Source organism: Haliaeetus leucocephalus, unplaced genomic scaffold, assembly GCF_000737465.1.
Source record: "Haliaeetus leucocephalus isolate CR32 unplaced genomic scaffold, Haliaeetus_leucocephalus-4.0 Scaffold657, whole genome shotgun sequence".
Lineage (NCBI taxonomy): Eukaryota > Metazoa > Chordata > Aves > Accipitriformes > Accipitridae > Haliaeetus > Haliaeetus leucocephalus.
In genome coordinates, this window is record NW_010973093.1 from 591,465 (window position 1) to 612,635 (window position 21,171).

Genomic DNA, 21,171 nt, shown 5'->3' on the forward strand with positions numbered 1-21,171 from the left:
CTTGTTCTAACGTGGCTTGGCAACCCTCCCCTGGTAAAGTAAACCTCATTACCAATGGCGGCACTACCTTGGCTTTTTCAGTCACTTTGCCTCTAATAACCAGAACCGAAATTAAGCCCACCTTGTAAACGACTGGACTTTTAGAAAACAGCAACTTCTCCATTTTTGCTTAGTTTAGATGGTTTTGAGATGACGGGTGGGGTTTTAGGATTTCCAGAAACAGCACCGTACTCCACAAGCAGTCGTTAGTAAGGGCTATCCACAGAGCAAAGTAGGGAAAACAATTTATTTAACATGCAGCAGAACAAATGCATTTGAGATGTATATACAGTTACGGCTGTTCGGTATGAAGCAGGAACCTCACCCTACAGACAAGGAACATTCATAGTTTAATTTCCAAAGCTTTTAACAATGGATTTCCACACAGCAAGACTATGGCATCTTTCCATTTGGCTGTACAGCGCAGGCAGTACGCTGCCATTAACACTGAGAACAAAGCCATTCTGCAGAAAGCACTTGTGCTCTTCTGACTTCCTCAAAGTCACAGTGAGATTCACGTGTAGGCATCTAAAGCAGTGAAACCTGCTTCCTCGGGACACACTACTGTGACCTAAGCACTACCCCTATGCCTACTGGCTCTAAAGTGCTGGCAAGAACATGTCTGAGGCAGAAAGAATTCTCTCCTTGTCCCTTATTAGTCCATCGATTTAAAACCGCATTGTTCAAGGATCCAAACAACGTACCCATCCCTTTCACCTGCCTTCTACATCAGGGAGCTGACAAGACTGGGGTCTTCATGAGCTTCAGACCAGAAGTTTACAGCAAGTTCCTCGGCTGAGCTTTGATGCCACCTTCAGGGGCTTCTACAACTGCCCGGTGCCTCTGATTAGGACCTCAGGCCTTTGAATCCACCGAGTTTTTCACCTCTAGTGATTTTTACTTTGCAACACAGTAAAGAAAATTCAACTACAAATAACTCCAAGCTGCATTTGCAGTAATGGGTTTTACAGCCGCCACTAATTCCAGCAGCACATTCTCCTCTGGAGTTTTCCTACAACAGGCAGGTGTCTCCTGTGTACTGATTTTCTTGGTGCTTTAGTTGACTGCTCCCACTCTTGGTTTGATAACAGCTGTTGCTCAACAGCACTGCTAGAAATGCTGAGCTTAGTGTCCAAGGACCTGCCCTATCTGTGCTTTTGTCAATGGATGTTAAAAAAAACCCCATTAATTTAAAACAGTCTGTCTCAAAGCTAGTTGAGGCACTGCTTGAGATTGGAAATCGAAAGGGAGAAGGAAGGGACTGCTGGAATCCAGTTTTGGTGTTTTAAACCTAGTTTCTGTGAGACCGTAGCTAGAGGGGTCAGCTCTTCTGCCCCCTGTTAGCACAGAACACTGATGTCCAGCAAAACTGCCTTCCCCCTTGTGGGGACAATTGCACTTAGCCACTTAATACAGGGAACAAATAAAACACGGCATTAAACCCAGCACATGCATCATCACAGCCCAGTGGAGACTTCTTTCCTTTCACTGTCTGCTTGTTTCTATTTAGATATCCTATAGCTCTATTATTTACATCTTGTATGTCATTGTACTCATCTCGATAAAACACAGTATTCAACTACAATAATAATACTGCCTGCATGAGGGGACGTGAGAGGCATCTCTCCTTATCCCTGGATTCAGTCACGGCACCTGATTAGTGATTGTAAAGACATTTCTGCGCTCCAGGTGCTGTCCTCCACCAATACTGACCACTCCTTTCCAGCCCTGTTCACCTCCTCACTACGCATTTCCTCTTTTCCCCACACTATGGAATGCAATGAAGGCAGAAAAATAACCAGTGTAACCATTTGCGTACAAAACTCAGTCCCAGCTGCTCAAAATGGATACAACAGGGAGGCAGCTAGCAATATAAAATAAATATAACTAAAGATACAGCAGCGTCACACAACACAGGGTGAGGGTCTGCTTACATTGGCCATTGGGAATGAAGCAGCGGAGGGGGAGGAAGGGAGCTAAGTGCCATTTCAGTGTAAAAAATAAGCATTCCCTCATGGAGCCAGCATTATTGCTCAACATGCTTAGCGGTTCCAGTCTGGCACTGAGGAGGGAAAAGTCCGAGGGAGGGCATGTGTAAGGGCTCTGCACTGAGGAAGCTCATGGTGGCATCATTACCCCACCAGCCTGTAGGTATCTCTGGACAGCAGGACAGGAACGAGCCAACCAAATCTCCTTCTGCTGACAGGTCTCCCCTCAAAATACAATAACTTCAAGTTTAATAGAGTGGAAGATAGAACCAGATTCACCCAGAGGTCAAGATAAAAGCAGCCAACACTGCCTGTTACTGGCTGCCACTCAGTTCATGCTTGGCATAAATGTTCCAGGACCCCTTCAATGTGGGGCAAAAACATTCTGGACTAAAGCTACAAGCAGAGTGGTCAGGACATGTAAACAAAGCTGAACATCACCAGTGGATAGCATGTGTGTCCCTCCCCACGTCACATTCATTCCAGTCCTGTGGGATCCTTTCCTGGTCCTGTCACAGAGTCTCTGGCAGTGTCCTAAGGTCATAGATTCCCCCACTGCTCTACCGGGGGAAACTGATCCACTTCGCCAACCTCTGTGCTGGGCTGGTCTCCCAGTGTGAAGGTCAGTCTGTACCTCAGCCTCACTTTCTCCTGCAGGAGAGACAAAACCCAAGAGCAACATGAGAACAGCCCCAGTTGCTCCCAAACAAAACATTTCACTGTTAGAGCTCTACAGAGAGTGCAAGACTTCTGTTGCACATAGCAGGGGGAAGAGGGCCAAGGTTAAGTTCATGGAGTAGTTCAGCTGTTTAGCAAAACCTGAGTTATTTACCTTACAGTTTTTATACCACAAAAGCTTTATTGCTTAGCATGGAACAGCACGAAAAAAGCATGAATGACCTGTGATATTTGTTTGCACATACGTGACCAGCACCCATTGCTCAGCTGCTCTCCAGTGAGCCTGAAGAATGCTGCTGGAATAGTTCAACATTTTCAAAATTAAATTCCTCATCATGTGGAAGAAGATAGAACAGTTCCTACTCTACAAAATTCCTAGTAAAACAGTAAGCAGGAGATGGAACCAGTCCTTCAATGTGGGCCCCTCCATGTACCTCAAAAGTTTTTCAACAATCCACCAAACCCCTCTGACATTTATCCTTTTGGATCTCAAAAGTTTTCCGCTGATACTTTAAGGACCCTTTTGCTGTAATTCTCAAGTAGTAACATCTAGATTTTTCAAATAATTAGAAACTACTTCAGCATACAGCTTTGAGCTTTATGGAGCAGGCTACTTAAATGAGTAACTACAGCAAGGAGAAACAGCTACTCAGATGCTCACAGCACAATCAGCAGTAAAGAAAGTGTTAACCATGTTGTTTCACTGGTCACAGGTACATCCTCAAAGAGTAATGGAACAGACACAATCTGACATTTGTCTGTTGGTTCAGGTCTGTCAGGCTATAGCCTCAACACAGAATAAGTATTTCTACAGCACCAGCTAATTTGACATCAATCTAATTATCACCAAAGCCAGGCACTTCCAGTGCACAAGGGAGTCAGACAAGCTCCTGATACAGCTCTGATTGCTACGCTGTATAGCTGAGCCTCATACGACCGTTGCCCTTTTGCTGGGAGAAATGTACAGGTCCTTCTCATAACTTGCTGACAAAGTCTGTCGGGGAAGAGCCTCCCTCTAGCCCTGAACTGAAACACCAACATTATGCAGCGACCACCTCTGGAGGGCAAGTTAGGAACAAACAGCTGTATCTGCTCAAATGTTTGGTCCAACCCCCCTGTAGAATTCAGCTTACATCAAATTTGTCTGACAAGCACAGGATAAATCCCACTGCCCCTCTCACCTTCATAGGATTTGCCAGAAGCATGACTTGGGTGATGGCAGCAGGCGGCTGGATGGGATTGAATGGAGACAGCTCTGTGCCAGAGGGTGGCTGTAACTTCACTTTCATGGACTGCAAATGAAAAAGAAAGCGGAACCTCAGGGATTATCTCCTACCTTGGGGACAATGAAAGATGCATGCACAGGCTGGGGAGATAACAGCACACATCCAAACTGAAGAGAATCCATCCACATGCGAGGATGAGGAAACAAGGGCCAGCCCAGCTTGCACAACATGATAGGAACAGGTAAACTGACAACAAGTCAGCCCAGAGTAAAAGCACTGGTCAGGTGAACACGAACAGCACCTTCCTATCCAAGTGCTCTTGTGTCAGAGGTTTTAATGCGAAGACCTTCATGACAGTAGGCAGACTGTAGCTGAGATTGGGCCAGTTTTCAAAACACAAACCTGGCCATCCAAAATGATCTAGGTGCAGTAAGACTAGAATGGAACATATTGTCAGATTTAGGATGTCTGTTAGAAATTCTGATTCTAAAGACCTCAAGGGTGGCTCTATCCATGTAACAGTCCTGTCATTGTGCTATCTGAGCCACCTTCATGAACAGATACAGCTGGACTGATCTTAGCAAGAAAAACAGAACTCTAACTATCTGCAGTTCTTGACTTATCCTATGTAGTGTTTTCTGCCTCTGACAACCACCTTTACATTTTTGAAACAGGCACAGCACAGCCTATAGAAAGGTAGAACCAGGCTGTCCAAGTCCCTGAGTTGACACCCAGGCCTTCCCAAATGCATGGTTTCATGTCACCGTGGGTCTGAGCCACGCATCCCTACCTTTGGCACAGCAGCCTGCAGCACAATGTTCTTCACAGGAAGCGGTGCCGTGTTCAGCATTGAGACTACCACAACTAGCACATCTGACCTTCCCGGCGGGCACTCCCTGGCAAAGTGCAAGAGGATCCGGAAGCCGTTCTTGTCATAGGCTGTCACCGGGAGGGCACTGCCTACCGCAGAGAGAAAAGGGGAGAGGAATGCAGGTTTATGCTGCAGAAGACAATCTGACTGTTCTGCTGGGACATCTCATCCTTTCTCTCTACTTCATAAGCTTTGCTTTTAAAAAATGTTCAGAGAAAGGTGAAAAACCTGAGATACTCACTGGGTTTAATGGATTCCAAGGGAACGTGGACATTGGCCAAAGAAATTTCAGGTGCTTTCATGGGACTGCCTTGCTGCTGGAATGATGCCGGCTGGAAGAGAGGACTTCCTGAGCCAGCAGTGCAGCTGCTTGGGAAAGAAATTGGAGGGGCTCCAGGGGCAGTGGCTGGCAGCCCTGCAGGTGCTATTAATGGGGCAGAGGTGACAGTGGTTGGCATAGTAACCCCAGGGAACACCGAGGGTGTTGCCATGCCTTGGGTGGCAGTCCTGGAAGAGAAACAGAAAAAAAATGGGAAACTGAGCTGAAAGTGGAGCAGGCATTTCACTGCAAACCCAAGATAACAGCAGATCACAAGGACAAAGCAGTGGCCCGGAGCTACAAGGAAAGTGGTGGTGGTCGGCTTAGACATTACTTCTCTAAGTCAAGAAGAAAGCAGAGTCCCACTTTGGCAAAGATGGGCAAGACTAAGATGGGCAAAGGCTTCTGTACTTTAGCAGCCTGTTCAATTTTACACCATGCATTTGTATCGGGCAAGAGTACAGCTGTTGTGCTCTACATAGTAGTGCCTGCCTTTCCCTCCCAGAGGTGGGACCCTTGTATTAGTTTGTAAGCTTAAACTCTCTGAGAAATCCCAATCACACATTCCTACCGAACCAGAGAGTTGAAAGTCTGCCTCTGAACCTGACAATCCAGCAACCTTGGCTTTCTAACTACAGAGACAAAGCAAAGTCCAGGACTTTTACTTACCCTTTGGCTTCTTCAAGGAGTTGTCCCAATGCATCCATCTTATGTGACATATTGCTCCCCACAGATGAGCTGAAGTACCCAGGAGCAGCTGCAATAGTCTTAGGAGGCCCCGAAGGGGCAGCCGGTCCAGCAGAGAATATGAATGGTGCTGAGTTTGGTGCTGGGATGCTGGGAGCAGTCTGAGAGGCTGTGAAAGCAGAGGGCAGCGTCACTGATGTTCCACATGTGGTCTGTGATGTGTGATGGAAGAGAGGATTCCCTGCAGGGTTGCAAGCAACAGTCACCATCTTCGGATTAAAGAAATCCAGGTCCAACTGGTCATTCTGAAAGAGAGGACAAGTAGATGCTCTAACTCACTGCTACCCCCTGTTGTAGATATGGCACTGTTACAGAGGGAGATAGATTTACCGCAAAAACAGGTGCTGGGTGGCAAGCAGCAAAGTCTGTGGCCTATGTCAGGACTACATCTGATCTGTAATTTAAGCAAAGGAAGTGCTAACATCATGGGGGACAGATGGGAAACTGAGAAAGCCAGGTTCAGGGATATCTACTCTGTTTAGACACAGCTATTCCAGAGTATAGGGCAAAGCCAGACTTCCCCTCAGAACAGCTGCCCTTCTGCCTGTATGTGTGATCACTTGTTTCTCCAAGGTGACAGAGCGTGTCCTGAGACCTCCCACAATGACAACCTCTCTCTCCCCTTCCCCTGAGACCCTCCTTCGTACCTCAAACATGCTCCATTGGTTGTTTTCTGAGGTCTCCTTCACTGCTGCAGGAGCTGGGTCATTCAGGCCTGAAAGGAAAAATAACAAGAAGGTGACTGGAGGAGAAAATGAGTTATGTGTCACCCCTTGGCAATTGTTTCAGTACCATCAAACTACTTGATTCAGCTCTGCCAGAGCCCAAGAACCTGACGGAAGACTGAAATGGGCTGCAAGTCTATGATGAGGAAAAGAGACAGACAGCACCAGTAGCTGACAGTCACCCCTTGCACACAGCTCTTCTAACCCTTCCTGATTTGCAGTGTCTTCTGCTGTTCACATCCAGGCTCCACAGGCAGGCACTGTGCAGGTTCCTATATGCAACCACTCTAAGGCACCTTGCTCTTTAGCACAGCTGCAAAGTCAGGGGTGAAACTTGTACCAAACTGCAGCCTGCATGTCCAGCATATCCAAGCACGTACAGAGATCAGACTGCAATTACACTCAACAGTTACTTCACTTGCAGCCTACTCTGGGAAGATCAGAGTTTTTAACACTGACGCATTGACCAGGTCTTACACTCAGGCTGATGTAAGGGAGTGTCTCCTGGACTTCTCTAGAAACCAAAGGCATCTCATGCTCCTTTTAGGCATGCCACATACACAGCCAGCCCTCACACTCATGCTGAAGGAAGAAAGCAGTCTTTGTTAGGCATGGACTGAGTAGCCCTTTTCTGGGCCCCTCAGTGTCTTACCTAAGCACAGAAGCTCCTCATCCAGCAAGGAGAGGGAGTTAGCCGTGCTGGTCTGCTGAGCGGGTGCGGCTTCCACTTGGCTAGAGGAACTGCTCCGCAACTGTGCGAACGTCTGGGGAGGCGGCGGGAGAATGGGGATTTCTGCTGGGGCTGGGGCTACTGTGGGGGCTGGCGTCAGGGTGGTAGGTGGCATTGGAGGCGGCGGGGTGCTAGTGACGTCCAATCCAGCAAGGTCAATGAGGGTGTTGAGATTACTTGTGGAGTTACTCCCTGCAGCAGACAGGAGAAGAGCACTACTAGGAAAGAAGGCAAAAGGCTCAGAGCAAACCCAATGTACAGAAGAAATTATCAGAGAGATGGTTTAGATAACACAGATCCTCATTTACTCATGGCTTATGGCTCTTTATAACAGAGAAAGCCCACATGCTTTCCATCTAACCATTTGCTGTCCACAAGCTACTTAAATCAACCCAGATACTTAGGAAATTTCTATATGAAAAGCAACACCTGCTCCAACCACTGCTCCTTCCCCAGTGCATCTTGTAGCACAATTCATAATCTTTTCAAAATCTTTTGAGCTCAGATGAGGCTTTGGGAGATCCTACAGAATTACAGTAAACAAAGGCTACCAGAGAGCTAGAGAGCTAAGGAAAATTTATACTGTCTGGACCTTCGTATTTAGAATAGTCTTGTCCCAATAAGTTGCTGTCAGGCAGTATTATTCATTCCTCTACTGTTCTCCAAAAATGTTTAAGTGACTCCCAAATGGTAATTCTGTCACACACATGTCCAGAGCTTTCAATGATGAAGCTGAAGTGTAAAGTGGGCAACTGGCCTAAATTCACAAATGGAATTGCTGGCAAGGCCAGGAACAGGACCCCTGGCCTGCCTCCCACTCTTCTGCTCTTGTCCTTTTGATAAAATCATCTTCTTACATGTCACCATTAAGAAACAGGACAAATGTGGAGAGGAAAATGTATGAGAACTTCCAGTCACACAAACTGTTCAGGTGCAGGTTTGCTACTGATGTTATCAAAGGTTTCAATAATATGGAACGACCAATAGTAAATGCAAAGCTGCAGCACTGTTGCTCATGTCCAAGATTGTTTATCCACTGCTAAGGAGCTGTCCTGTCCCCCTCTGATTCACAAACTGTTGGCCACAAGAAGCATCAATAGCCTACTTTACCACAATTAATAGGAAACCCTGTCCAAAAGACTTAGAATTGCAGGATTCAAAAACTACCCAGTTGGCTTCCCAGGAACTCACCTTCCACTACAGACATCACAGGGAGATCCACTTCACCATTGATCACTTGCCCCTCTATTATTTTTTTATAGGAATTTATCACACGGGATAAATTGTCACTGGCCTGCAGAATATCCCCTACATGCAAGAGAGACAAAAACGACCTCCAAGACTTTAGTCATGTTGCTCCCGCTAATGCTGAGATTACTCAGTTATCAACTAAATAATCAGCAAGAAAAAACATCATTATTTGGCTATAAGCTACATTACTCTGTCTTTGCCATGCTTCTCTAAGCAATACCCTGACCTTTCTAGGTCCATGCACATTACAGTAACAATGGAAAAATGAGTCCAAGGCTTTGCTCCCCACAGCAACTCCCCTCCCCTTCCAAAGCAGCAGCTGTTCCCCATTATTGCCCCTAGCCTCCCTAACCACCAACTCTACTGTCAAGCCCTTGCCTGAATTTAAATTATAAGCATGAAGAGGCAAGGCTCTTGTCTTTTATCTGCTTGCGCAAAGCAAAGTGCATCCACAGTGAAGAGGCATCTTTACAGCAGTCGTTCCCTTGCTGAACTCTTGGACAGTCACAGGTTGCAAAAGCAATTAAAAAAGAAGTGTAGCTTAGTTTACCCAAACTGCTGTCATTATCCTCTGTCTCACTGGCCAGCTTGAATAATGTCCGTCTTTTGGTTTCACACCTTTCATAGAGCTCCTAGGAAGACATATTAGGACAAAGGGTTTCATCAGCGAGGAGCCACTGTCAGCAATCCCAGTCAGCATAGAGTGACTCTCCAGGCATGCACTGGAAAGTCCAGAACAGAGAAACCAGTCTCCCTGTGTTGAATGTGCCAGTGTGGCTGGACAACCAAGATCCCCTGTCCCTGCCCTATTTACAGGGCTGTGAAGCATTACATTAGCCTGGGAGTCTAAACACAACCTGCATTTTCAACACAACATCTCTCAGTCCTCCCTCACATCAGCACTTATGGCCAGCTCTAGTCCAAAAGAGATCTAGTCCAAAAGTTCTTTGTATTACAGTAGTCCCTAAAAGCCCAAGGAAGAGCAGAATTGTGCTTCAACAATTATGCTTCAATTGTGCCACAACCACTACTCAAGAGAGCCTGCAACTACATGGAAGAAAGGTGGCAAGAAAGAAATGTTTCACAGAAACAAACCAGTTTCTTTAGCTTCTTACTATCGTTTCAGGAGCTTGTTGTTAAAAATGAGTAGTTTTAACTTTTTTAATTAGATAAGGTGCAAGTCTTCAAGGCCCTGGGCCTACCCAACCATCCCTGGTGGCTGTTTCGATTTTTACGTTCTTGACTTTCTCCCAACCTTGTAACACCAGCTAAAACTCTTCCTTTGAAGGGGAGGACCTATTTTCTGCCCCATTCAGCCTTTAGTTTATCCATCCACAGTGCTGTAAGGGACAGTTATAATCTACAATCAATATGTCCTAATAGGAGCAAGAATTACAAACTGCAGCTTCTCGATTCTGCCACGCTGCAGCTTTGGAGAACAGCTGTACCTCACTTCAAGCATGTGCAAAACTGAGCTATCACCCATGGAGTCCTTTGGTGAAAGGCGTTAAAAACATGGTTATTTTCTTTCCTGCTGTTTCCCACAACTGCTCTTGTTTCTCGCCATTGTTCTCCATTTTACTGCACTGTTTGTAATTCTCTGCAAAACTCAGTCTGTAAGAAGAAAGGACTGACTCTAGGATTTCTAGCAAGGAGGAGCAGCTCAGACCCACCTTCATGAGCTCCCTATCTGCCTCTGATGAGTCCTCTTTGCTGTAATGAACCAACATCTCATTCAGCAGCTTCACATTGTTATTCACTTCCTCCAGCGTGTGCATGCGTTTTGTCACTTTTTGAATCCGAGCCTCATCCTTCAGGGTATAAAACAGACATAAAAAGTGAGTTTCCCTGTAAAGGTCCACAGTATCACAACAGCAGGTATTGTCTGTAAATCATGTCAAATGATGTCTCTTTAAGCTTAAGCTAGGAAAAAAAACCAAAAAAAACAACCAAAAAGCCTCTCCATTCATGTGAAGTTTTGTTTATTATCTTTTCACCACCATTCTGAAATGATAGAAAACCCCATATTTCAAAAAAATCTCATTAAATAGACTTTAATGTATAATTATACCACTAAAAATAGAGAAGTTCCCCAAAGTTCCCTTCTGACCTTTTCAGAGGATTTTTGTGTGTGTGTGTGTGTGTCACTTGATGCCATTTTATGAAAAAGATGTGTTTGAAGCAAAACATTTACTAGGAACAACAAGCACTCTCTGGTAGAAAATGTCCACCCAACTCTGACTTGAGATTCCAACTAAAGATGTAGGAGAGTCTGCCCTGGGGACAAGAGGAGCTTGAATGGAAACATTTCAGTAACCTATACATCCTTTTCAGTCTAGAAGCTATCCTTTTATTTTTTTTACCAGAATCACAGTGAGTCATTTCCTGGACTCCAGAGTTTCTAATGACTGCCATGGGTGGGTGCATCACAGCTCTACAAACAGGAAGGTGTTTCCATGAAGCCTGCTTGTGAGAAGACCCAGTCCAATGACTCAGTCCTCAGTATCCAAGGGTGGTACTGCGATGCTCCCAATAAACCCTGACATGAAATACCATCTTGAGTGATGGGAACATAGTTAATTACAACAAGGGTCATTCAATCCTTACCCCTTCTTCCCCTGTCCTCCACCCCAGAGACACCAACTGTAGACATTTTTGTGATACAAACATCTCCCAGTTGCAAGCTGGAGTCAAAATTACACCACGTTCATATCACACAGAGCCCTACTAAGTCATCAGATGGCATCCCCTTTATGGCGTCAACCACAGGGACTAGATGCAAATGAGCACTGTTAGCAGTTTTAAAAAAATAGTAAAAGGCTGGATGTCGCTGATGGTCAGTCTCATTCAGTCCCCACAACTTAACTAAGGAATGTACTAATACAATGCTCCCAGAGCCTGAAAACCCCAGGTTCTGCCACTGACCTGATCCTAAAGCTCTCCACCATTTTGAAGTCAAATTGCTTAAAAACTCGAAAGCAGACTGCTGACTGGGACCAAACCTACAGGAATTTCTTACCTCTTTTACCATGGATTTTATAAGCTTGTTGGCCTCTTGTAAATCATCTGGGTTTTTGCTTTTCAGCAGTTTGGCTAGAAGCTGTAAGACGGGAAGAGGATATTCAGGAAACAAATAAAGACCGTTGGCAAAGGGAAGCAGTGAAAGGAATCTAAGTGAAGAATTCATGGGAAAAGAGATACAGCCCACTATTACAAAGCTTACAGTGCTTTCATAGTTAGTGTCTTCAGCAGGAGTCATTTATGGTTTATTATTTTATGCGAGTTGCTGCATTCTTGCTTCTACACAGGACATATAGTGTGAAATCTCAGAGACAGATCTATCTGACACTAGATAAGCATTCCTCACATACATCATTTCTGGTCGTGTGCGTGAAATGTTCTCTGCCTTCTAGTACTACTGCAGGATGGCACTTTAACGAGGAATAACCTCATAATGGTAACACAGACAAGGCCTTAACTGGAACTTCAAGTTAGGTAGGTGGACAAAGCAATGAGTTATGTGAAAGTACACACCACCACCCCCAAAATTAAAAGCTGAATTAGTATACTTCCTTATTCTAAATGTGCATTGAGTAATCACTTTTCATTAGTGATGATGATACACGTCTTCACTGTACCTTGGATTTCTCCTCATCATCAAACACAGGGTTTTTGGGACGAGGTGGTGGAGAAGGAATCAGGGTTCTGTCTGCAGGAATCACAGGATCAAACATAACAATCCCTGAAAGCAGAAAGGGAACCCACATGGGTTTGCACATGCAGTCACACCAGGCAGTGCACCCAGTTATTCACAGGCTGCTATCAAAGCGAACACGCAGTCAATCTGTCCATTGATACTAGCACACTGTTCCAATGAACAATACAGGATCGAAATCACTGAGCATGCTAGCTGTAAAAACAAAGAAAGTTTTCTTTGATAAAGGCCAAAACCCCAGCAAATGTGTTGCCATGTCCATATTGCTCCTCTAATAGCTCAGTATAATCAATAGCTCTCCACTACTTGTCTTTCCCCCTTTCACTTTACCTGTTAAACCACTAAGTGAAGTCGCAGACAACCCAGCTTTGTGCAAACTCAAGGCCATGACGTTTGTATAAATGAGCTGAGCAGGAAAGCAGACAGCAGCGCAAAACAGGGTGATGAGCAGACTCCTAACCACGAGTGGGGAAAGAGCTAAGCTCCCTGCTTGTTCCACTGTCAAATCCTTAGATTTGTGCTCCAACTAAAGAGCTTTCCTGGAACCAATTTTTCTTGTGTTGAAGCCACATGCTTCTCAGCTGAGCTTTTTTCACTGTGCCTACACAAGAAATTTGTATCAGCTGAACTAAAGGCACAATTGTGAAGCGACCTAGTGAAAAGAACACAAAAGACTACATGGAGGCTCTTATTTCACTTTAAATTAGACTTGTTCAAATCATTTAATAGCTATTTCCAGAAAACCTCAAAAAAAGGCCCTGCAAACCAAAACAAAAGTATTTGCAAGGTGTTTAACTACTCTAGTTAAAAAAGCCAACCCAACCCAGCCCAAGGCATTTAAATATAATGAGAAGCTTTTCAGGGTATCTCCTCCCTTGTTCTGTCTCCCCTCAGAGCTTCCCTTGAGCCCATATAACTAGAAGCTGTATATTTTGTGACACTCCTGCTTAAAGCACAGGATGGAGAGAATGGATGAATGAGCAGCTGACTTCCTACCTTGTCGCTTCAGCATGTAGTAGGCATCCTTGATTTTGGACTCTTCTGGCAATGCCACTGTCCAGCTATACAGCAATTCAATGACTTTGGTCTTCACCTTCTCTGAGACTCGGTCTCCCAGGTACTACGAGTGGAAAAAAGATGTAAATTCTCCACATTCTTAATTTCTTTTTAAAAACAAAGTCCAAACCCAGAGAATGGAAGTTCAGTGATATGCATTAAAAGGTGTATAATCCAAGTTCCAAGATGATATAAGATACATCTTATTAAGAGGAAAAAATGCTCCTCTAATATATTTGAAATAACAGTGAAGAGAAGCTTTGTGATAATCTTCAGCAAAAGGAAAAGCAGCTATACTGTTGGTTTCAGGATTTTGCTAGTTAAAAATTACAGTAATACAGATGACCACCCCTGTCTTATGGGAAAGAATACGGGAATACTTTGCTGCATCAATCATGCCATAGGGTACCTCTGTCTATTTTTCACCACATCAAACTGATCATGAATGTTGAGGGACGTAGCCAGGCACTCTTTACACAGCAAGTTGGCAGCAGAGTGAGGACTGGAACTCTAGGGTGTGTTGCCAAGTCTCTTGTTTTAACTTCTGCATCACACTTCTCTTCCACTAATGCTGGAGTTTTGTTTGTTTTTTAAAAAAACACAGCTCAAGCTTTAGAAGCCCTTGAGTTACACGAAGGATTGGAATGGTACAGAGACTATATACTGATGGTAAATAAGTACAACTTACTGAGAAAAATAGTAAGCAGAGCACAACAAACTAACAAACAAAAACTTAGCTAACAAGTGCTCTTGAATATAGGCTAATAAGTGCGATGAGCCAGACAGAGCACTGCAAACATTTTGGATGTTGCCTGCAGCTTATTGAGGCCAAACAAAAAGTAAATACAGCCATAAGGCTCAGGGACTAACCTTTGGAGACACAACTTTTATTAACTCGTTTAAAAAGCGAAACTTCCCTACTTCATTATGAAATCTTCTCCCACAATTCTTCATACAAGCTTCCAGCACCTGCATTCAAGTAATAAAAACAGGGGCTGAAATCAACACCAAAACCCTGCAATAACAGCGTAGCTGTGTTCTGCTTATTGGGGAATGGAAGGACCCACATCAGTGGGACACGTATTCCTGCTCTGCAATACAGGCATGAATCTCCCATCTTTAGGGGTGACATATCACAGCAGGCTGGTCTCCCACCCTCAGCCATGTATATATGGGTCTAAGTTACCTCACCATCAGGTCTCATAACAATGAGCACAAATCTTGCCTGAAAATAACAAATGAAAGCAGCTAAAACTAAACCAGAGTTTTTTTCTGACTGCTCTATTGCTAATGAGCAATCTGGACACTTCAGTTATGTAACTGTGCTCCCTCTCACTGCCCGCTCTCTCCCAGCAGAGGGGAATCAGGGCATTCAGCCCCACAACTAGCCCCAGGTAACCCCACTGACACACACTGTGCCCCCTTAGACTCCACACAGATGACATAAAGTGATATATAACTGGATTTAAGAGGAGAGGTAAGGACTACCTACTGTCAATGCCTGGACTGCCTCCCATTCCTGTGGCGACTGGATTTTATGAGCCAGAAGTCTCACAGCTATCTGTGGCCTGAAACAAAGCAGATGCCCATTACAAACAAAGCAGGCAAACACACTGAAGGATTTTCAGACTTTCACAAATTCTACTGTTTAAACAAGACGCCTTTCACATAATTATAAGGGAATGCCATTTAGTACTTTTCATTTTTCCATCAGTGTACAAAGGCTAACAAGAAAAGCTCAGTGCATCTTCATAAGCCTGGGTGTTTGCACATACAAAAGGAAGTGAGGGCTGGTAGTCTGAGCCAGCAATTCCAGATTCCTGCTTGGGAGGGGCCAAACAACTCCCAGTACAGTCCCCAGCCCAGGAAATCACTTCATTTCTCTTGCATTAGTTTCCTTTTTCCAGAAGAAAACACTTCTTCCTTAGCTCACAGGAATGCTGTGACCCAGGAGGTTTCCTCAGTGAAGCCTTGTGAAGATTTTAAAGACATGAAGCCCCATCAAGCACTAAGAGTTATAACCCCATTTTACAGACTGACGAACAGACTGGGTTTGGCTAGATGAGAACCCTGCACCTGCAGAAGCTGACATTAGAGGCAGATTCAGAATTCCCTTTTTCCTAGTGCTCAGTCTGTATATAAGCCATGCTGCCTTTCACAAAAGAGAAACCACACTTTGCAGCATCTTGTTTCTTTTGTAGACAGATCGTCCTTGCAGTATCAGAAAACACAAAAGTTTGATGATCAGATGATATATTTTAAACTGTGGATGTTAATTTTTTAAGTCTAGAGCGGTTTGGGACACCCACCCTTCAAGTTCTTTGTTGATCTGGTCACAGAATCCGATGATGTATTCCCAGTCTTCTTGCCTGTTAGATGGGTTAGTGGCTTTATCTTTGGTAAGGGAAAGAGAACATATTACCAATCAAGCAAAAGAAACAGTATAAAAGGTCACGCATTTCCTAGAGAAAAGCATCTGACATCTGTTACCAACTATAAAAAAAGGAGAAAGAAGTTCACACATGGTATGTCTGTTCAGGGAAAGGGTGTGTCCAAGTTGAGACATCCAAATATCCAGCAAGAATCACTGCTTTCCAAAAAAACAGGTGCCAAATCTCAAGAACTTAGAAACATGCTATTTCCACACTCCAAATGAGAGTACAAGATAAAATATTTGAGCTCACACAGTTTCCCTCTGCCTGAAATGCTATATCTTTCTATTCGGCTATAACATTAAACTTCTTAAAGGCTAAACCCTCACACTTTCTACATAGGAGATTATTTTTGTATTCCCTGGGAGTTTTGTAGAAGTAAGAGCTGGAACATCAGATGTTTAATGTAAGTCATTTAGCATTAACACTTGTTTTTGGAGTACCAGCTGATTTGTTAGATGCCTTAGCATTTCTCCTGGAAATTATGAACTGAATTTTATTATTATACATTGAGTTGTTCTTGCAAGTAATAAACACCACAGCCTGTACCGAATCAGGAATTCAAATCCTATATGATCAAACTGAGACTGATGCTCTACTGACTGGGCTATTTCAGGCTCCTGAAGGATCCTCCCTCGGGTACCAGGGCTTCATTCATTGTACTGATTGCGGAATAGTGAGGCTATCGGCATCTTTTTTTGTTATGAATGCATCTTCTCTATGTATTCTGCTTAACTCTGATGGAGCACTGAATTTACAGTAGACAAGATTCCTGCTTTAACCTAATTTTCCAGCCAAGATGACCGGACATGATGATTTTTCTTTCTTGTAAGGGAAGAAATAATGCACTGTAGCTATATATCTTCGGGCTGGCATTTAAGAAGCCTTCCTCAAAATTTTAATACAATGAAAAGAGATACAGAAAAGAAAATATTGCTTAGCCAGATAGTATAGAGCAGGGGATGAAGGACAGGAAAAAACCCAGCATACATCCCTGTATTTTCATCATAGAGGGAGGCATAACGAAATAAACACAGGCTAATTTACAAAGTGTCATTTTTTTGCCATCATTAAAACATATCCTTTTACCTTTCCAGAGGCAGATAAAAACAGCTGTCAAACATATACTCTGAAACCTCACTGTCACAGGGCACTATAGTCCTCCTACTGTGGCAGTCCTACAAGGTTTGCTCGTATTTTCCTCCTCACAGAAGGATAGTTGTAAAGCAATTTTGTAAATTGTTCCATGGATTGCATCTGCAGAGGTGAATCTCTGTGCCCACTGCTGACTTTCATGGGACCCTAGATAAGCAAAAGGCGGCAGCCAGGGAGGACCAAGTGTAGGATCACATCTTGTTGTACAAGCTAAGCTACCAAGCTATTTTTTGAACTCAAGAGCTTCAAGGGAGGCTTAGTTTAAAATGCAGCTGCTGCAGAGCCAAGCAACTGTTCAAAACATATGTGGCACTTAAACCTTATTACCACACTCACAACTGCTGAATACCCTGGAAGCATCATGAAACCGTGGACTTATAACAATCTAGAGTCTTTTCATGCAAGTCAAATGACATTGTGCATGGTTCGGTGCTCCAAAGCACCTCTGCTGCTCTGCAGGTCTAGATGAAAGAAATACAGTTCTTGGCTGGAGTTAATGGAATTTATTTAATAAATACAGTAAGAGTACAAACAAGTAAATTCACTCAATTAAATGAACTACTTGTTGGTTGCACATCCTGAAATTAGGAAAGAGATCTGGTACAAACAGGAAAACGTAACCAACATTTCCTTGCCAAATTTTATTTTTAAAGCTGTTCCAAATCTCTCCGAAGATTTCTTGGAATGACACTGGATTATTTCACACTCTCAGACTGGGTTCAGATTCATCTAGTTTTTTGCACCAAAAGCTCTCACATAAAGATAGTAAAGTCTCAGAAGGAGAGGGAGATTACTGAAGGGAAGCTATGTTCCACATGAAGAAACTCCCTATTTCTAACATTCATAAAATCTTCATGTGAAATCCTAGTTCATAAAAGTTAAAAAACTTGATCAGAAGTCCTGCCCTGGCTCTGGAGATTGATGTGTCTGCATGACACAAGTCAACGGTGTGTATGAATACTTATTACCAATCTCAGTACAGCCACATGAACACAGCATCCCAGACAAGCTAAATTACCTTGCCTAATCTTTTCAGGACATCCCTACATGAAGCTGCATCATGCCTATCAAGGCATAACTTAAAATCCTCTATTTTTATGCAGAATGCTTAAAATGTGGGCAGGGAGCTCCTCTGCACTGCCTTATAAATATCCTTCAACCCTTATATGAAAGGATTTGTTCCAGGAAGAAGAGTTTGGTGCTCTGGAATATCAAGTCCTTGGCCTCTCTGTTGAAACTGCCAACAAAGGCCCATTTGGTACCAGTTATAAAGTTTGGTTTCAGAGACGCTTGTCCATCAGGTCCCATCCTGAAAATCCCATTTCACGTTGGCAACCAAGTGAATGTGATTGGCAACCTGGGAACAAAAGTCTCAGCACTACCCCAGACCTGCCACCATCTCTGCCTTAGCTTTCAGACACCGCTGCACTTAGGACATATAAAGTTGCTTCATGCTTGACCTAAGCGTCAGAGCCATTCCGCCCTCAGTTGCCCTGAAACGCTAATGAGTCAACATTCAGATGCATCATTAGATATGAAACAAAGGTGCTTATTTTCTCTGTAGAGAAACAATGTTGGAATGCAGAGAACCACAGAACATTAATTGACTGGTAATGAATGCTCATATTTTCTTGGGTTTACTTCTCTACTGGAGTGAGACAAAAGCCATCCCAACAAAGGGTTTCCCCAGATCAGGCTTAGCATATGAATTGGGAATCTCCAACCCAGGCATGTTGAGTCTAACAGTTGGATACTGTTTGTATCCCTGGAAGGAGAAGCAGAATGCTGACCCATGACAATATAAGGAAAAAACAAAGACAAATCATAGTATTTTATCTGTCTGCATCTATTACATACCTGGACATTGCCTAAGCCTGACACGAATGTGATACAATAAACTTCCTTTTGGATGCAGCAGAAAAGGCATCGCTAAAGTCAAAGGATCCAGCTGTGTTTGTACAACTGACATCTCTAACCTCCTCTTCTATTTCAGCCAAGTGCAGAAGAAGAGCTGGCCAGCAGGGAGAGAACAGAAAGGATCACCCTTTCTCATCCCAGCTGCCTGAAATGAGGCAGGAGATATGAAGATGCTACATCATCACTGGCTGAAGTGCAGATCCTGCTGCAGCATTAGGACACGAGGATGATGTTACTTCATGGGTCTATGACTCCACCTGATGACAGAGACAGGGCAGCGTGGAAGGCTGCATACCACCGGTACAGAAAAAAAATAAATCATTGGCAATAAGAAATTTTCCATCTTCCTGTGACTGGGAAGTTGGTTGTGCTGCTGAGCAATTCTGGCCCTTCCCTTTAGTAAGGGCACAGCAGGTGCACACCCTCAAGGTTAGCATTAGACACGGAACAGCTTTGTGATGGTTACAAGAAAAAAAACCTCAGGAGGCCTGGTGAAAGCACTCAGATGCAACAGCCTTTGCACTCTGCCTTCCTGGTCTGCACGACTCCTCCGGTAATTTACGTACACTAAATGCTCCGCGCTCCCCTACAATGGGAGGAGCGATATAATCACACCAGCACAAATCACTGTAGCAGTGACCTGGCATAAATGCACCCTCTGAAATGAGAGCAACACTCAAGCCTTGAAAAATGTGTACACCTCTGCAATCAGGCTCACTGCAATATTTCTTAGAGTGAGTAAGGCCTTTGCAACACTACCCTTTAGCATATGTTCTCTGGTGCAGAATATCCTACTGCTTGGCCAAGGAGAGATAACTTCTCTCTTAACTTCCACAATTAAAAAATAATCCCATGAAACAAACAGTCAGGAAGCTTTCCAGGCTATACAACCTAAAATATTCTTCCTACTAGAGAGATTTTCACACACAAAGTGAACTTGGTGAGTCAGTTCTCCTCAGAGAAAGATTAAAAGGAAGGGATGTGGGTGTTTCTTCATGTGTCTCACTGGCTACAATAAAAGATATTGACAAACTGTGGGAGTTCAGAGGAGGAGCAAAAATGGTAAGGGGACAGAAGGGATTGATCTAGAATGAGAAGAGCTGAAAACATCATTTAGCCAGTAACTCCTATAACAGGTGATGATACCATGTATGTGTTTGAATTTTATATAAAAATACCAAGAAAGAACAAGAATTATTTAATCTTGTTTATGGAAGGATAACTCCAAAAGGGTACAGGTTTTATACTTTAAGGTATTTATCTTCTGCTGTTTGCCTAGTGCCCGACTACTTAGGAACTTCACTCACTGCTGTAATCAAACAAATAACTATTAAAAAAAGAAGGAAAATCTAGACAACAAGCTAGTGATGTGCAGGATAACCTCCCACGGACAGCAGCAAGAACCCCTGTGCGTGGAATATCTGAAAAACAATTACTGTTATGACTGATTCATTCAAGAATCACCTCCTGATCCGCTGGTGCTGGGTCGGGATCCTGCAGCGCTAGGTTCTGTACAGCCAACAGCCAAAAAGCCAGCCAACTCACGGGCAGCACTGACAGACAGATAATGAGGAGATACTCACCAAGTGCTGTGGGTGAACAAGCCATGTTTTTTGGCTCCCCCCTGCCCCCCTCTCTAATGTTTAAGATTCTGTGATAAAAAATACCTTATCTTGACAAAGGATTTTTAAATATTCCAGTCTGTATGAAATGGGCATCCATAACTCCTACCCTGAAACTGCAGCTAGGCATAAAGCAGAATTTGTCTGCTTGAAAATCACGGTTGTATAACACATGAATACAATTTATTTGGGAAATCCCTACAGTTCTCAACCTTGCAAACAGCATTAAGGCTGTAGACTTAGCTACCAAAATCCAGGTGAGGGAAGACGAGGCAGCAGGAACAGACATGTACCATGAACCTTTAGGTCAAAAAAAAAAGCAACAGCCTTGCAGGTGCCGAGCAAGGTGAGCAACAAACCTGCCCACTCCTCACGCCTCCCAACAAGCAAACCGATGACCGGACCCAAACCGCTGCTGTGCCCCTACAGCCACAGTTCTGCATCTCTCCTTCGCCGATGCTGTCGCGCCGAGGACGCTGGACACCAGAGCGGGCGAGTCGGTGGCAGTGAGCACCGGCAAGATGGGGGGGCCTCACCCCTTCCCCCCCCACCGGGAGGCCGCATCCCCGCGCAGGCGGAGGTCTCTGCTCCGGGGGACCGTCCCCAGGGGGCTCACACCCCCCTCACCAGCCTCCCCTGGACGGCACCGCCACGGCCACGGCCAGCTCAGGGCCCCCCCGCCTCGCTGAGGGGGGCGGCG

The 21,171-nt window shown here is 44.2% G+C and overlaps 2 protein-coding genes across 5 annotated transcripts in view; one reads left to right on the forward strand and one right to left on the reverse strand.

Moving 5' to 3' along the window:
* GGA3 (golgi-associated, gamma adaptin ear containing, ARF binding protein 3) lies at positions 1-20,987 on the reverse strand. 4 transcript variants are annotated; one of them, XR_775136.1, is made up of 17 exons: positions 18,976-20,987; positions 15,655-15,739; positions 14,838-14,913; positions 14,216-14,314; positions 13,286-13,409; positions 12,213-12,316; positions 11,594-11,674; positions 10,248-10,385; positions 9,125-9,206; positions 8,515-8,631; positions 7,246-7,515; positions 6,516-6,583; positions 5,791-6,113; positions 5,031-5,309; positions 4,722-4,891; positions 3,887-3,997; positions 1-2,678 (listed from the first exon to the last, which is right to left on the reverse strand). XR_775136.1 is itself a non-coding variant. In XM_010579310.1 (17 exons), exons 4-17 carry the CDS (start codon positions 14,297-14,299, stop codon positions 2,568-2,570), a joined length of 2,049 nt encoding a protein of 682 aa, XP_010577612.1. In that variant the 5' UTR covers positions 14,300-14,314; positions 14,838-14,913; positions 15,655-15,739; positions 16,867-16,883; the 3' UTR covers positions 1-2,567. The 4 variants fall into 4 exon arrangements, 3 of the variants coding, with proteins under 3 accessions (XP_010577612.1, XP_010577609.1, XP_010577611.1); XM_010579310.1 differs by lacking the exon at positions 18,976-20,987 and adding an exon at positions 16,867-16,883 and having other exon boundaries at positions 5,044-5,309; XM_010579307.1 differs by lacking the exon at positions 14,216-14,314 and having other exon boundaries at positions 5,044-5,309.
* Positions 20,866-21,171, forward strand: part of MRPS7 (mitochondrial ribosomal protein S7) — a 4,683-nt gene continuing 4,377 nt past the window's right edge. Inside the window, exon 1 of the mRNA XM_010579473.1 lies at positions 20,866-21,051. Coding sequence (XP_010577775.1) covers positions 20,866-21,051 — 186 coding nt within the window. The remainder of the gene's footprint in view (positions 21,052-21,171) is intronic.

Excerpts from the sequence above, each read along its gene's own strand:
- GGA3 (XM_010579307.1), bottom strand. Across the intron at positions 5,310-5,790 it reads CTCCTTGAAGAAGCCAAAGG|GACTGCCACCCAAGGCATGG; the intron begins GTAAGTAAAAGT and ends TTTCTCTTCCAG. Across the intron at positions 2,679-3,886 it reads TTCTGGCAAATCCTATGAAG|GAGAAAGTGAGGCTGAGGTA; the intron begins GTGAGAGGGGCA and ends TCTCTCCTGCAG.